An 18,338-nucleotide genomic window follows, 5' to 3' on the forward strand; every position below is an offset into this window, starting at 1 on the left:
AACAAAGAAAAATAATTTTTTCACGTATAAAACACGTAATTCCCTTAAAAATGTTGAGAAAGAAGTTAAAAAAATAACATTAAATAAAATAAATAAATAAATAATAAATAATCAAAATTTATCAGTTCATTAGCTACTATTCGCTATTTCATAAAGGAAAAATAGTTATTTATATATACTGAACACTTCATTCACGCTAAATTGTCGAAAAGTATATTAAAAAACATAATATAAAATAAATAAAAAAAATTTAAAGTAGACCGCTGCAGGGTTTCGAACCCACGACTTCCGGGACTACATATCCTCCTTGTCCACAGCGCTACCAACTGCACCACGCTTCACATTCGTGGTCCGCGTATATTTAGCTTAAAGCACCTCCTCCCGATTAGTCACCAAAAACATATTTTGGAACATTGTGGGCCCTCTAATTAGCCTATAAAAAATTCCTTTGGTTCAATTGCTTGTTACATTAGACTCTAATTTCAGGCCGAGTTTGAAATTTATAGGTTAATATTATAGGGAGTAACGGGGTGTGTCGTGTGCGTGCCTCCTGATACGACTTTTGTCCTTTTTTCAGCCATCATTCGCTCTTTAACAAAGAAATATAATTCTTTTCATGTATAAAACACTTTTTTCCCTTAAAAATATTGAGAAAGAAGTTAAAAAAATAACATTAAATAAAATAAATAAATAAATAATAAATAATCAAAATTTATCAGTTCGTTAGCTACTATTCGCTATTTTATAAAGGAAAAATAGTTATTTATATATACAGAGCACTTCATTCGCGCTAAATTGTTGAAAGGTATATTTAAAAACATAATATAAAATAAATTAAAAAAATTTGAAGTCGACCCTTGCTGGGTATCGAACCCAGGACTCCCGGGACTACATATCATCCTTTTCCACAGTGCTACCAACTGCACCACGCTTCACATTCGTGCTCCGCGTATATTTAGCTTAAAGCACCTCCTCCCGTTTAGTCACCAAAACATATTTAGGAACATTGTGGGCCCACTAATTAGCCTATACGAAATTCCTTTGGTTCAATTGCTTGTTACATTAGACTCTAATTTCAGGCCGAGTTTGAAATTTATAGGTTAATATTATAGGGAGTAACGGGGTGTGTCGTGTGCGTGCCTCCTGATACGACTTTTGTCTTTTTTTCAGCCATCATTCGCTCTTTAACAAAGAAATATAATTCTTTTCATGTATAAAACACTTTTTTCCTTAAAAATATTGAGAAAGAAGTTAAAAAAATAACATTAAATAAAATAAATAAATAAATAATAAATAATCGAAATTTATCATTTCGTTAGCTACTATTCGCTATTTCATAAAGGAAAAATAGTTATTTACATATACTGAACACTTCATTCACGCTAAATTGTCGAAAAGTATATTAAAAAACATAATATAAAATAAATAAAAAAAATTTCAAGTAGACCGTTGCAGGGTTTCGAACCCAGGACTTCCAGAACTACATATCATCCTTGTCCACAGCGCTACCAACTGCACCACTCTTCACATTCGTGCTCCGCGTATATTTAGCTTAAAGCTCCTCCTCCCGTTTAGTCACCAAAACATATTTTGGAACATTGTGGGCCCACTAATTAGCCTATAAAAAATTCCTTTGGTTCAATTGCTTGTTATATTAGACTCTAATTTCAGGCCGAGTTTGAAATTTATAGGTTAATATTATAGGGAGTAACGGGGTGTGTCGTGTGCGTGCCTCCTGATACGACTTTTGCCTTTTTTTCAGCCATTATTCGCTCTTTAACAAAGAAAAATAATTCTTTTCACGTATAAAACACTTAATTCCCTTAAAAATATTGAGAAAGAAGTTAAAAAAATAACATTAAATAAAATAAATAAATAAATAATCAAAATTTATCAGTTCATTAGCAACTATTCGCTATTTCATAAAGGAAAAATAGTTATTTATATATACTGAACACTTCATTCACGCTAAATTGTCGAAAAGTATATTAAAAAACATAATATAAAATAAATAAAAAAAATTTAAAGTAGACCGTTGCAGAGTTTCGAACCCAGGACTCCCGGGACTACATATCATCCTTTTCCACAGTGCTACCAACTGCACCACGCTTCACATTCGTGCTCCGCGTATATTTAGCTTAAAGCACCTCCTCCCGTTTAGTCACCAAAACATATTTAGGAACATTGTGGGCCCACTAATTAGCCTATACGAAATTCCTTTGGTTCAATTGCTTGTTACATTAGACTCTAATTTCAGGCCGAGTTTGAAATTTATAGGTTAATATTATAGGGAGTAACGGGGTGTGTCGTGTGCGTGCCTCCTGATACGACTTTTGTTTTTTTTTCAGCCATCATTTGCTCTTTAACAAAGAAATATAATTCTTTTCATGTATAAAACACTTTTTTCCTTAAAAATATTGAGAAAGAAGTTAAAAAAATAACATTAAATAAAATAAATAAATAAATAATAAATAATCAAAATTTATCAGTTCCTTAGCTACTATTCGCTATTTCATAAAGGAAAAATAGTTATTTATATATACTGAACACTTCATTCACGCTAAATTGTCGAAAAGTATATTAAAAAACATAATATAAAATAAATAAAAAAAATTTCAAGTAGACCGTTGCAGGGTTTCGAACCCAGGACTTCCGGAACTACATATCATCCTTGTCCACAGCGCTACCAACTGCACCACTCTTCACATTCGTGCTCCGCGTATATTTAGCTTAAAGCTCCTCCTCCCGTTTAGTCACCAAAACATATTTTGGAACATTGTGGGCCCACTAATTAGCCTATAAAAAATTCCTTTGGTTCAATTGCTTGTTACATTAGACTCTAATTTCCTTCCGAGTTTGAAATTTATAGGTTAATATTATAGGGAGTAACGGGGTGTGTCGTGTGCGCGCCTCCTGATACGATTTTTGTCTTTTTTTCAGCCATTATTCGCTCTTTAACAAAGAAAAATAATTCTTTTCACGTATAAAACACTTAACTCCCTTAAAAATATTGAGAAAGAAGTTAAAAAAATAACATTAAATGAAATAAATAAATAAATAATAAATAATCGAAATTTATCATTTCGTTAGCTACTATTCGCTATTTCATAAAGGAAAAATAGTTATTTACATATACTGAACACTTCATTCACGCTAAATTGTCGAAAAGTATATTAAAAAACATAATATAAAATAAATAATAAAAATTTAAAGTAGACCGTTGCAGAGTTTCGAACCCAGGACTTTCGGGACTACATATCATCCTTGTCCACAACGCTACCAACTGCACCACGCTTCACATTCGTGCTCCGCGTATATTTAGCTTAAAGCACCTCCTCCCGATTAGTCACCAAAAACATATTTTGGAACATTGTGGGCCCTCTAATTAGCCTATAAAAAATTCCTTTGGTTCAATTGCTTGTTACATTAGACTCTAATTTCAGGCCGAGTTTGAAATTTATAGGTTAATATTATAGGGAGTAACGGGGTGTGTCGTGTGCGTGCCTCCTGATACGACTTTTGTCCTTTTTTCAGCCATCATTCGCTCTTTAACAAAGAAATATAATTCTTTTCATGTATAAAACACTTTTTTCCCTTAAAAATATTGAGAAAGAAGTTAAAAAAATAACATTAAATAAAATAAATAAATAAATAATAAATAATCAAAATTTATCAGTTCGTTAGCTACTATTCGCTATTTTATAAAGGAAAAATAGTTATTTATATATACAGAGCACTTCATTCGCGCTAAATTGTTGAAAGGTATATTTAAAAACATAATATAAAATAAATTAAAAAAATTTGAAGTCGACCCTTGCTGGGTATCGAACCCAGGACTCCCGGGACTACATATCATCCTTTTCCACAGTGCTACCAACTGCACCACGCTTCACATTCGTGCTCCGCGTATATTTAGCTTAAAGCACCTCCTCCCGTTTAGTCACCAAAACATATTTAGGAACATTGTGGGCCCACTAATTAGCCTATACGAAATTCCTTTGGTTCAATTGCTTGTTACATTAGACTCTAATTTCAGGCCGAGTTTGAAATTTATAGGTTAATATTATAGGGAGTAACGGGGTGTGTCGTGTGCGTGCCTCCTGATACGACTTTTGTCTTTTTTTCAGCCATCATTCGCTCTTTAACAAAGAAATATAATTCTTTTCATGTATAAAACACTTTTTTCCTTAAAAATATTGAGAAAGAAGTTAAAAAAATAACATTAAATAAAATAAATAAATAAATAATAAATAATCGAAATTTATCATTTCGTTAGCTACTATTCGCTATTTCATAAAGGAAAAATAGTTATTTACATATACTGAACACTTCATTCACGCTAAATTGTCGAAAAGTATATTAAAAAACATAATATAAAATAAATAAAAAAAATTTCAAGTAGACCGTTGCAGGGTTTCGAACCCAGGACTTCCAGAACTACATATCATCCTTGTCCACAGCGCTACCAACTGCACCACTCTTCACATTCGTGCTCCGCGTATATTTAGCTTAAAGCTCCTCCTCCCGTTTAGTCACCAAAACATATTTTGGAACATTGTGGGCCCACTAATTAGCCTATAAAAAATTCCTTTGGTTCAATTGCTTGTTATATTAGACTCTAATTTCAGGCCGAGTTTGAAATTTATAGGTTAATATTATAGGGAGTAACGGGGTGTGTCGTGTGCGTGCCTCCTGATACGACTTTTGCCTTTTTTTCAGCCATTATTCGCTCTTTAACAAAGAAAAATAATTCTTTTCACGTATAAAACACTTAATTCCCTTAAAAATATTGAGAAAGAAGTTAAAAAAATAACATTAAATAAAATAAATAAATAAATAATCAAAATTTATCAGTTCATTAGCAACTATTCGCTATTTCATAAAGGAAAAATAGTTATTTATATATACTGAACACTTCATTCACGCTAAATTGTCGAAAAGTATATTAAAAAACATAATATAAAATAAATAAAAAAAATTTAAAGTAGACCGTTGCAGAGTTTCGAACCCAGGACTCCCGGGACTACATATCATCCTTTTCCACAGTGCTACCAACTGCACCACGCTTCACATTCGTGCTCCGCGTATATTTAGCTTAAAGCACCTCCTCCCGTTTAGTCACCAAAACATATTTAGGAACATTGTGGGCCCACTAATTAGCCTATACGAAATTCCTTTGGTTCAATTGCTTGTTACATTAGACTCTAATTTCAGGCCGAGTTTGAAATTTATAGGTTAATATTATAGGGAGTAACGGGGTGTGTCGTGTGCGTGCCTCCTGATACGACTTTTGTTTTTTTTTCAGCCATCATTTGCTCTTTAACAAAGAAATATAATTCTTTTCATGTATAAAACACTTTTTTCCTTAAAAATATTGAGAAAGAAGTTAAAAAAATAACATTAAATAAAATAAATAAATAAATAATAAATAATCAAAATTTATCAGTTCCTTAGCTACTATTCGCTATTTCATAAAGGAAAAATAGTTATTTATATATACTGAACACTTCATTCACGCTAAATTGTCGAAAAGTATATTAAAAAACATAATATAAAATAAATAAAAAAAATTTCAAGTAGACCGTTGCAGGGTTTCGAACCCAGGACTTCCGGAACTACATATCATCCTTGTCCACAGCGCTACCAACTGCACCACTCTTCACATTCGTGCTCCGCGTATATTTAGCTTAAAGCTCCTCCTCCCGTTTAGTCACCAAAACATATTTTGGAACATTGTGGGCCCACTAATTAGCCTATAAAAAATTCCTTTGGTTCAATTGCTTGTTACATTAGACTCTAATTTCCTTCCGAGTTTGAAATTTATAGGTTAATATTATAGGGAGTAACGGGGTGTGTCGTGTGCGCGCCTCCTGATACGATTTTTGTCTTTTTTTCAGCCATTATTCGCTCTTTAACAAAGAAAAATAATTCTTTTCACGTATAAAACACTTAACTCCCTTAAAAATATTGAGAAAGAAGTTAAAAAAATAACATTAAATGAAATAAATAAATAAATAATAAATAATCGAAATTTATCATTTCGTTAGCTACTATTCGCTATTTCATAAAGGAAAAATAGTTATTTACATATACTGAACACTTCATTCACGCTAAATTGTCGAAAAGTATATTAAAAAACATAATATAAAATAAATAATAAAAATTTAAAGTAGACCGTTGCAGAGTTTCGAACCCAGGACTTTCGGGACTACATATCATCCTTGTCCACAACGCTACCAACTGCACCACGCTTCACATTCGTGCTCCGCGTATATTTAACTTAAAGCACCTCCTTCCGATTAGTCACCAAAACATATTTTGGAACATTGTGGGCCCTCTAATTAGTCTATAAAAATTTCCTTTGGTTCAATTGCTTGTTACATTAGACTCTAATTTCAGGCCGAGTTTGAAATTTATAGGTTAATATTATAGGGAGTAACGGGGTGTGTCGTGTGCGTGCCTCCTGATACGACTTTTGTCCTTTTTTCAGCCATCATTCGCTCTTTAACAAAGAAATATAATTCTTTTCATGTATAAAACACTTTTTTCCCTTAAAAATATTGAGAAAGAAGTTAAAAAAATAACATTAAATAAAATAAATAAATAAATAATAAATAATCAAAATTTATCAGTTCGTTAGCTACTATTCGCTATTTCATAAAGGAAAAATAGTTATTTATATATACAGAGCACTTCATTCGCGCTAAATTGTTGAAAGGTATATTTAAAAACATAATATAAAATAAATTAAAAAAATTTGAAGTCGACCCTTGCTGGGTATCGAACCCAGGACTCCCGGGACTACATATCATCCTTTTCCACAGTGCTACCAACTGCACCACGCTTCACATTCGTGCTCCGCGTATATTTAGCTTAAAGCACCTCTTCCCGTTTAGTCACCAAAACATATTTAGGAACATTGTGGGCCCACTAATTAGCCTATACGAAATTCCTTTGGTTCAATTGCTTGTTACATTAGACTCTAATTTCAGGCCGAGTTTGAAATTTATAGGTTAATATTATAGGGAGTAACGGGGTGTGTCGTGTGCGTGCCTCCTGATACGACTTTTGTCTTTTTTTCAGCCATCATTCGCTCTTTAACAAAGAAATATAATTCTTTTCATGTATAAAACACTTTTTTCCTTAAAAATATTGAGAAAGAAGTTAAAAAAATAACATTAAATAAAATAAATAAATAAATAATAAATAATCAAAATTTATCTGTTCCTTAGCTACTATTCGCTATTTCATAAAGGAAAAATAGTTATTTATATATACTGAACACTTCATTCACGCTAAATTGTCGAAAAGTATATTAAAAAACATAATATAAAATAAATAAAAAAAATTTCAAGTAGACCGTTGCAGGGTTTCGAACCCAGGACTTCCGGAACTACATATCATCCTTGTCCACAGCGCTACCATCTGCACCACTCTTCACATTCGTGCTCCGCGTATATTTAGCTTAAAGCTCCTCCTCCCGTTTAGTCACCAAAACATATTTTGGAACATTGTGGGCCCACTAATTAGCCTATAAAAAATTCCTTTGGTTCAATTGCTTGTTACATTAGACTCTAATTTCCTTCCGAGTTTGAAATTTATAGGTTAATATTATAGGGAGTAACGGGGTGTGTCGTGTGCGCGCCTCCTGATACGACTTTTGTCTTTTTTTCAGCCATTATTCGCTCTTTAACAAGGAAAAATAATTCTTTTCACGTATAAAACACTTAACTCCCTTAAAAATATTGAGAAAGAAGTTAAAAAAATAACATTAAATGAAATAAATAAATAAATAATAAATAATCGAAATTTATCATTTCGTTAGCTACTATTCGCTATTTCATAAAGGAAAAATAGTTATTTACATATTTTGAACACTTCATTCACGCTAAATTGTCGAAAAGTATATTAAAAAACATAATATAAAATAAATAATAAAAATTTAAAGTCGACCGTTGCAGGGTTTCGAACCCAAGTCTTCCGGGACGACAAATCATCCTTGCCCACTGCGCAACCAACTGCACCACGCTTCACATTCGTGTTCTGCGTATATTTAGCTTAAAGCACCTCCTCCAGTTTAGTCAACAAAACATATTTTGGAACATTGTGGGCCCACTAATTAGCCTATAAAAAATTCCTTTGCTTCAATTGCTTGTTACATTAGACTCTAATTTCCTTCCGAGTTTGAAATTTATAGGTTAATATTATAGGTTAATATTATAGGGAGTAACGGGGTGTGTCGTGTGCGTACCTCCTGATACGACTTTTGTCTTTTTTTCAGCCATTATTCGCTCTTTAACAAAGAAAAATAATTCTTTTCACGTATAAAACACGTAATTCCCTTAAAAATGTTGAGAAAGAAGTTAAAAAAATAACATTAAATAAAATAAATAAATAAATAATCAAAATTTATCAGTTCATTAGCTACTATTCGCTATTTCATAAAGGAAAAATAGTTATTTATATATTCTGAACACTTCATTCACGCTAAATTGTTGAAAAGTATATTAAAAAACATAATATAAAAGAAATTAAAAAAATTTAAAGTCGACCCTTGCAGGGTATCGAACCCAGGACTACATATCATCCTTTTCCACAGCGCTACCAACTGCACCACGCTTCACATACCTGCCCCGCGTTCATACATTGTAAAATGCAGGGCCACATTGTGTACCCCCTATAGGGTCTATAATTATTTCCTTTGGTAGGGTACATTATTCCTAGGTAATATAATACGTGGCCCATTTGAAATATTAAAGGTTAATATTAAGGTCCGATATCGGGCCGTTTGTTAACATTGAAAAGTGCCTTCGAATTTACTTGTTTTAATACACTATTTTAAGTATACATAGTGTATATAAATTTACATATCCACTTATATAGTACTTTCCAGCGCTTTTCCAATGGAACCATATTTTGCCCCCTCGTGAGTTCCCTAATTTGGGTTCGAGTTTGGAAATTATAAGTTAATATTAAAGGAAGATATGGGGTATTTTATACAGACAGTATATCAGCAGCAATATCCCCTTTTTTAAATACTTTAAAAAAATTAAGAAAAGGAATTTTTTTTTTTGCGTTACAATGTCGTAAAATAAATATAAAAAAACATTTGTTTTTTCAAATATAATTTTCAAACATTACCATGACCGGGGTTTGAACCTCTGACCTTCGAAACTACCTATTTCTAGCTTTGTGTCACTTAACCCAAAGGGCCCCAGCACACCTGTCTGTCAAACTCAAAACAAGGTTGTCAGTAATTTCCGCTCTTTTTCTATGGAACCACATTGTGGGCCCCTAATTCGCCATGGGTAGTATATTATGATATAGTATCTGATCAAGTTTAAAAATTATACTTTAATATTAAGGAGATATTGGACCATTTATATGTATAATATATGAGCAACAATTTCTAAAATTTCATCGCTTTTATACGAGCTTAAGAAAGGAAAAATAGTAATTTTACAAAAAAGAAATATTTCATTAACGTTGCAATAATGTAAAATAAATAAAAAATACGTTTATTTTTATAAAATGTATTTTTTATATGTTGACCAAGACCGAGGCATGAACTCCGACCCTTCGAGGCACTTCACCCGAACAGCCACACCACGCCTGGTTGTCCGCCTTTTAACAAGCATTCGGGAATTTCTTGTGCTTTTCTATGAAACCATATTGTGCCACTTTGTGAGTTCACTAATTTATCTAGAAATATTATATGTTTACTATCTGGTGGCCAGATTGAAAAACATAGGTTAATAATAAGGGGAGATATGGGCCTTCATTATGTATTGTATATGAGCAAGAATTATACAATTTTTATGCTATTATTCGCATTTCGAAAAAGAAAAATAATAATTTATGAAATGGACAATTCAATAGTGTCACATGGTGAGTCTCCTAATTTATTTATAATTATTTTCTTTAGTATGGTAGTTTAGTATATGCAGTGGCCCCCACCCCCCAAGCTCTTGGGCGCATTCTCGGGCAAATTCTAAATCCCCCCCCAAACTATTCGTTTTATTTAGTGTAAAAATCCCCCCCAAGCTTTAAGTGGGCGCATCGTGCACCCACCTCCCCCTCTGGTGGGGGCCCCTGAGTATATGATAATATAATATCTGGTCGAGTCCGAAAATTAAACGTTAATATTAAGGGGAGGTACGAGGCAATTTATATGTACAGTGTATGAGCAGTAATTTCGCCCTATTTAAGCAATTATTCACACTAGAAAGAAGTAAACAGTATTATATAGTATTTCTCATAACATTATTATATAGTATTTCTCCTGTACTGTAACAAGTTAGGTCAGGTTTTAAATTGTAACATACTATAGTACCATACCAAAGGAGATAATTATACACAAATATTATGGAAGTACGTGTGCATATATTTCTAATTGCGTTTTAAAGCGTGAAAAGTGAGAAATTTTTGCTCATATACTGCATAGATATAGGGCCCCATATCTCCCCTTATTATTAACCAATAATATTAAAAATCGGTCAGGTATTATATTATTACAAACTATACTGCCATACAAAAGGAAATTACTAATTCAGAAGAAAAAAAAATGACGAAATTGAGAAAATTAACAAGTTTAATTTACTGCACGTAAGCTGCCATTATATAGAACTTTTATAAAAAATGTATGCTGAACAAGGCAAGGCTAAACTGGATCATCCTTGCCATAGGAAGGGGGAAGTTTAAGACATGGAACCCGTTTTTTCCCCAGATGGCGTACTCGAGCATTGTGATCGCGAATATAGTTTTTAGCGGCAACCGCACATAAACTAGCGCGATAATTCAGTTACTAAACAAAACAAAAAAACAGTAAAGAAGTAATTTTTATTTCTGTTTGCGATTATTCAACTTTAATACACAATATGCATCTTTTAAATTTTTTTCCTAGCCGTGAATTAGGAAATACACGAAATGTTTACCCATCTAATCTTAAACAGTTGCAAGGTACTGATTTTTTTAACAAACTGATCTGATTTTTAATGTTGATCAATCTCTGATTTTTTTAGGATTTTGTTTTTACTGTTGTCACGAATCTGTATCTTTATTTAATATCTTTTTTCTATGTATAAATTTGTCACCCACTTCTAATCTTCCGACTCTATAGTATTTTTAAAATGAAAACTTGTATAGTAGGTACTTTTAAAAAAGTTGTACTAGATATCTCCTTTGAACCTGCAGATTCTATATTAGAATCATGCCATAGAACAGGGAGAACATCGAATTTTATTTTAATCCTGCCACTCCCAGAAAAAATGTAATTTTTTTGTCGCTCCCTAGCCTTGTAAATATAAAAATGGTTTATTCTAAATAAAATATGTATATTTTCGTTTTTTAATTCAAAAAAGGGGTAGAAAGTATTTCTTTATTGATCCAGTGAAGAGATTTCCTTATCGTGATCTGCAGCAGAATAATCGCCAAGTTTTAGAAACTTCCGGGCAGTGGCCGGCGAGAAACTAAAACAAAAACATCACAGAAAAGGACCAACTCTAAAGGTATAACTCGTAGCCACCCCCGAGCAAACATCTACATGTTTTTTATAAAAAAATTTGCAAGTTTGAAATGTATTTGGCACCTTGGCGATTGTAGTTGGCACGACAGATCACGATACGAAAATGTCCCTTGTATAAGAATAGCTTGCTGCGTAAAAAGGCGGCTACCAGAGTTGGCAAGTTTTTGACACATGACGGTTTTTACCGGTTTATACCATGGTTTTTACCGTCATGTCAAAAACCCATAGTTCTGAGAAAACTGTATTTTAATTTGAGTTTAACTGCTTATGATTTAAAATTAATTCATTTTTGGGCAATAAAATTAGAAAAAAAGTTGCTAAAAGATATTTAAGAACAGATTTTTGCATTTTCCCAACATGATTATATCAAATCATACTATTTGAAGTAAAATATTAGGATACTAAACAAAATTTTCAACATTTCCAAGCATCATTTTGTTTGGTATATTACATTACTGACGAATGTCAAGTCATTCCTGACTTAGAGTTTGTTAGTAGTTACTAGTTTTGAAAGTTTTGTTAAGCTTATTTCTAATATTTAAGAAATGCCAAATTTTAAATTCTTCTTTTTAGTTCTTGAATTTATTAATAGTTCCAAGTTTTTTTGTTTGTTTGCTTATTTCTAACAATTAAGAAGTGCAAAATTTTTAATCCTTTGCAAATCAAGCTATAATGATAAAAGTTAAGTATCACTATTTTCAATAAGTATATTACAATATTTCTGTATGAATGTATATCCTTCTATAAGAATACACGTATATAGTTGCAAAATCAATAGCACTATATACATGTATTGGGTCAGGGTATAAAGGCAATTAAGTGAAAATAATATATTGTCCGCTATATGCCATAAATTATAGAAAACAGTAGGTTTTTGACAGTTTTTACCGGTAAAAACACGGTTTTTACCACTGTCATGTCAAAAACCAATTTTTGACGGCAAAAACCCAACCCTGGCGGCTACAAAGATTGAGGCAAATGCTTACACTTTATAGTTAAGAGCGTTCTCTAATACTCTTAATACAGGGTTTCCACGATCCTTAAAAACTGCTTAATTATAATTTTGGAAAATAAGGGCCCTTTAAAATACTTAATTTTAGTACAATGTTTTTATAAGTCCTTAATTTCTCAGTATTACTACTTGATAGGAAAGATTTTTTTCCATCTTACAAAAATATTTTTTAAAAAATGTATTTCTTTTAACACCTAGAATGAGGCCATGCATTCAGTGTACAGCATTTTAGAGAGACAAAATGTTTGCCTTTTTCTTTTAGGCATAACTAAATATTTAGCATGATTGACACAGAACTGAATATGTGATGCATGTCTAGCAGCGAAATATTAAAACTTGTTTCAATAATTTCTTTATTACCCTTTTTTAATGTATGAAAAAATTTGCAAATCTTAATTTCTGTACTTAATTTTACTATTTAATTTCAATGAAATCATTAAAAGTGGAATACGAATTAGTTTCACAGATGTTACCATTTAACAATCTCAAAATATTTTTAAAAAAAAATCTAATCCGGGCTTGCCAAAATTGCCTGGCCCTACTTTAATGAACCCTGTTAATTAATACAGTACAGAACCCGTTATCCGGAAATCAGAAAACCGGAAAACCAAAAAACCGGAACAAAATTCGATAAATTTCCCCAGATTTAAAAAAAATAAATTTTTTTTTCCTCATAAGATTTTAGGATTTTTCTTTCTTTTTTGAAAGATGTTCACCTTATCATCATTTTGGAAATAATCATTTGTGTATTTGTAGTGATTCAGAAAACCGGAAAAATCAGTTATCCGGAATAGCGATGGTCCCGATCGTTCCGGATAATCGGTTCCCTACTGCAGTGTTCCCCAACCTTTTTATCACCGCGGACCAGTCAACGTTATATAATTTTACCGCCGTCCGCTGGGTGGGGGGACGCTGATTGCTTATATTTTAGATTATTTTGATTTATTAGTTTTAATTTAATTATATTTAAACATGCCTTCAAAATAAAATACAGTTACACCAAAAAGTAAATATTAAGCTATTTAACATTTTAACTTACTAGAAGGTTAAATCAACGAGAACCCTGAGCTTGTTTCTTTGCAATGAGACGATTCCATCTGGGGGTAATCGGAGACAATGATACATTACAAGCATTAAAAAAATTATGTAACTACCTTCGGGGGCCCCTTTTTTTAAATAAAATTTTAATGGAACACGGATATATTTAATTTGGAGTATAAATCTAGGAATTTAAATTCAGTTTCAATGAAATGTGAGGCCCGGTACCATTTGATCCACGGACCGGTACCGGTCCGCGGACCGGGGGTTGGGGAACACTGCCCTACTGTACAATTATATCATTACTTACATTATAATTTAAAAAAAATTATTAATTTTTTTTATTTGTTGATTTTTTTTAAGAAATGTAAATAATTGTCACTGTCACTGGTGGTATATTCGATGATAGACAATTATACTATTTTTAAGGTCCTTAATTTTTGGAAAAAATCCTTAATTTTTGCTTTGTTTAAAGAGTGGGAACCCTGTAATAGCAAAATTTCATTTTTAACCAATTTGTTATAATTCTTTATTTTCAGCTTCTATACCTAATTTAGACAGCGTAATACAGAGGCTTGCTTGTCAAGAAAAAGACGTTTATGAAAGCTATGGAGAAGTATGTGTTTACTTTATTTATTGTTTTGTAAATATTCTTGTTTGCTCATGGATATTTTTTTTAAATTGTAAGCAGTGCTTTGTATGAATGATGGTATTCATAAAAATAGATTTCTAAATATGTAGCATAGTCTTGTGCGACCTTAAACTAATAAAAATAAACCAAGGTTAAAAGAAAAAAAACTTTCTTTTTCTTTTTTAGGTTTATTTAAAATAAAAGGATAAATAACATCTTAAGCCTCAAATAAAAGGTATATTTATTGTGTGGCTTTGAGGAGAACTCCTCCAAACTGAAATTCTGGGACTGTCTGCCGCTATGGTAACAAGCTAGAGCACATTTCTAATGGGAGGGAAATGGAGGAAGGATGGTGTCGATTGGGTTACTTACGACGACCTATGCTAAGATTAAGACAAAGCTATTCACCCCACACCCCTATTCGAAGTGACCTTTCTTCGTAACCATAGTTCCCGCCAAGACGCGAGACTGGTGTCTGGAGGAGTTCTCTGGAAAGCCCCACTATGCTATTAAAAAGTATTTTGTGCCTTATGGCGTAGTATGATCTTGATATTGCTTTTGTATTAAGACTGAGAAATCGATGAGTTGTTATGGGAAAGACATTAAAAAATCATTTTTCTTGTAGACAAAGATACGATCCTTTTTTTTATATTTTTGAATGATCATAAATATAGCTTCAGTTGTAAACTGATAAAAGTAAATGATAGTTGGACAGCAGGCAATCCTTTATATTGAGAGGACAATTTTTATTTAGTATTCAATTTTATAAATAATTTTAACAGTTGGACTGAGGGATTAGGGCAGGCCCAAATACCCCAACACTCATGTCAACGAATACAAGTTACCAGTCAATGCGTTCTTGCTAACCGACAATAAAACTATGCTGCAATATTGCTTTTCAAAAATGGCTCTTAAGTGTAGCGTTGCTTTTTCCTGTTGCTTAAGTAACTGTACTGTAAACTCAGCAATAAATCCATTCCAGTTATTATTGAACATATTTTATACCACCTTGAATGTTGTTACTGTCTGAAAAGCTTACATGTGTTTTTGTTATGCTTTGAAACTTCTTTTTTGTTTTGTTTTAGACTGGACTTGTGCCGCCGTTTGCAAGCAAGTTTCGTAAAGGTAATGAGAGTTCAGTAGTCATCTAAGCTTTATACAGAGTGATTCTAAGATCATAGAACAAACCCCTCTGGCAGAATTTTTTGTGCTATCTACCACAACACTCCCTAGCACTAATATCTTTCTGCATGTTATTTCTATAAATAACAAACATATAAGTTTCTAATTTAAAATAACAAAAGCTCTGTGTTTACAGAAGAATAAAAACTGTATAATTTTTTTTTTTACATGAACATGCAATAATTTTTTATTCTAATATTATGGGGGATATTCTCGCATTTTGTTAGGGAGGGGCGGCACACAAATTATTTCCTTTTTTGCATTTTGTAAATAATCATCATAATAAAGAAAAAAATTTAAAATCATGAATGTAGTAGTAATTGCCGAAAAAAAGATCGACAAAATTACACGAATCGGACTCCTCAAATGCATGTTTCGTTTCAAGATTATGTTGTTGTAATAAATAGTATTGTATAAAAATATCGGGTTTGAAAACTATGGAGAAATCAATGGCAATAACTGCCAAAAATACAATCAAAACATTACATCGAATTACAATACTATCAATGTTAATTGAGCACATCAAAAAGTGGTTTTCTAATTGCCTGATACAAATATTGTGTGTAAATTTCTATAGGGAAGAAAAGTATCTTTTTTATTTTACTTTCAAAAGAAAAATCTTTCTGCAAGAACTCGAACGTTCTACAGCAATGTTGCTGTGTCACTGCAATACAAACTCGGAGGGGAGGCAGGGTACATGTACATCAAAAGAACAGGAGTGTGGAATATGTCTGATCGCGCGAGTGAGGTTCAGGTGAAATTCAGACAGTACTGAAGAAATTTTTGTTTTAATTTTTAAAAAAAATTGCTAACAAATTTTTTTTACTATAAAAATGATGAATCTTTTCTCAAAACCTTTCCTTGTGAAAGTAAAAAATGAAATAAAAAATTATTGTTGCAAAAAAAATGAATAAGAAAGAACAAGTACTGGCTGGGCCCGATCTAGAATACGGGGACCTTAAGCACAGAACTTTTGTGGCCCCATGTCATTACTTTAAACTAAATTTACATGTTGTTTAATTATGAAGTGTTTTTAAATTAATTATAATAGATGTAAATTACAATATATTTGTAAATTTTTGTTAGCTCATACTCTAATAGACAATTCTTAAGAGGATGCCTTACCGCAGAAGAAAATTTTCGTCTACAAATTCTTCTTCATTACTAATTTAAAGTGTAGAAAAAGTGAGTTCAAACAAACCTAGAGTAAGCCATGAAGTTTCAAATACTGAAAAGAAATTACTAAAATATACAAATGAAAGTAAGTTATGGGATGATAACTTAGGATTACGCAACGGAGAAGTTCTCTTCTAATAATTTGTTTGCATTTTAATAATTTGAAGTATTTTTTTCAGCAATTGGAACTTCATGACTTGCTCTTGATTTGCCTGTGTTGATTAGTGATAGCTTGGAAAATGTCAAATAAAAATACTAGTACACTAGAACATCATTCTTAAATATAAAGCTTACAATCTAACAACAAACAAACTTCAGAAAAGGTTATTCATAAAAACATTTTATAAGTGGCTATTAAGAACAATTAACTGGTCAATAGCCAGCATCTCCTCTGAAAGTGGGGAAAACAGAGTATCGGGACGAGATTCCTGAAACTGCAGCAACTCTGATTGCAAAAGACAGGGATGAGATTTTTCCGTTTTTTAGCGGATTTCCGCTTTTATCTCTTAAATTTCAGCTTTTTTATCAAAAATTCAGATTTTCTAAAAATTTCATTTCTTTAAATTAGTATTCTGCTTTTTCAGAAAATTCACCGATTTTCAAAAAGGAACAGAAAATTCAAACTACATAACTACCAATCCTTTCTCATTTTTACTTATTTTACCTATTTTCTCCCCTTTACACGCAGCAGATAAGATTTTCCAAATTTTTTACCCGCCCTCCAGATGGATCCGATTTTCGTAGTTCAAACGACGCTGCTTCTGACAAGCCTTTCAGAGGTCCCAAGCCTGGAATCTGCTAATATCTCGATTCTTATTCACACGATTTTAATATCAAACATATCTTTTCATATTTGCGTGTTGCGATTTATTTACGAGATTTAAAAATCCGATATTGTGATTCGTATTTACGTCTTTTTAAAAACCTATGTAGCGATTCGTTCGACGATTATTCGTATATGTAAGTGTTACAACATCAGAGAAACTGGAAGGGAATATATTCAAAACTTACATTCTGTGCTTGCAAAGAAGAAAAAAAAAGGATTTGTCACAAGATGTTTGAAGATGGACTAACGACTAAATATAACAAACATAAAAGATACAGCAAACAAAAGCAATCACTTAAAAAGGGATTTAATTAAAAAAAAATTTGGGGGGAAAAAGAGTTAATTAACTCATCATCAAAATTTTATTTATAATTGCTGTTATTTATGCTATAAAATGCAAAATTCTTATCAAATACGAAACAATTATCTAAACAGTTGCTGATTGTCATGTAATTTTTCAAACTAAAATAGCAATTTTTGTATAGAAAGAAAGTATTAAGGAATGTTATGGAAGGCGTAGATTGCAGAGATCAAGTGCAATAATAACTGTTAAAGATGTAGTCAAGTTTTTAGTCATGGACAACTTTATGTTGGCCTGTCAAGAGTTAAGTCATTTGACAGCCTTTCAGTAATTGCTCCAAGATGCCAAATCTTAATTGTGTTTTCAAAGAAATTCTAAATGCTTAGTGTTAATTTCTTAGAGCTTTGCAGAAAAAAATGTTTTTTGGAAAAAAATTTAATTGAAAGTTCTATTGGCAGTAGGCAAGGGGAACTGACAAAATCAAAACACCCCGATTAGAAATGCAGCATGGCGACCTCCACGTGGTATTTCTCGGGTGATGCTAACAGCCATGCATTTTAATTTATTGTATGTAAAACATCCTTATTTTGTTCTAAAATGCTATGTACTTTATCACAAATGTTAATTAATATAGAAATTGATTTCAAT

At 31.8% G+C, this 18,338-nt stretch overlaps 1 protein-coding gene across 2 annotated transcripts in view; it reads left to right on the plus strand.

The window, feature by feature from the left end:
- Positions 1-10,757: 10,757 nt before the first annotated feature.
- Positions 10,758-18,338, plus strand: part of LOC107450413 (WD40 domain-containing protein denticleless) — a 50,752-nt gene continuing 43,171 nt past the window's right edge. For both annotated transcript variants that reach the window (XM_043055936.3, XM_071186771.2), the window contains exons 1-3: positions 10,758-10,959; positions 14,114-14,190; positions 15,291-15,330. In XM_043055936.3, the coding sequence (XP_042911870.2) occupies positions 10,878-10,959; positions 14,114-14,190; positions 15,291-15,330 (199 nt within the window). In that variant the 5' untranslated portion in view covers positions 10,758-10,877. The remainder of the gene's footprint in view (positions 10,960-14,113; positions 14,191-15,290; positions 15,331-18,338) is intronic.

Source organism: Parasteatoda tepidariorum, chromosome 3 (genome assembly GCF_982258835.1).
Source record: "Parasteatoda tepidariorum strain Cologne lab strain chromosome 3, Ptep-v5.0, whole genome shotgun sequence".
Lineage (NCBI taxonomy): Eukaryota > Metazoa > Arthropoda > Arachnida > Araneae > Theridiidae > Parasteatoda > Parasteatoda tepidariorum.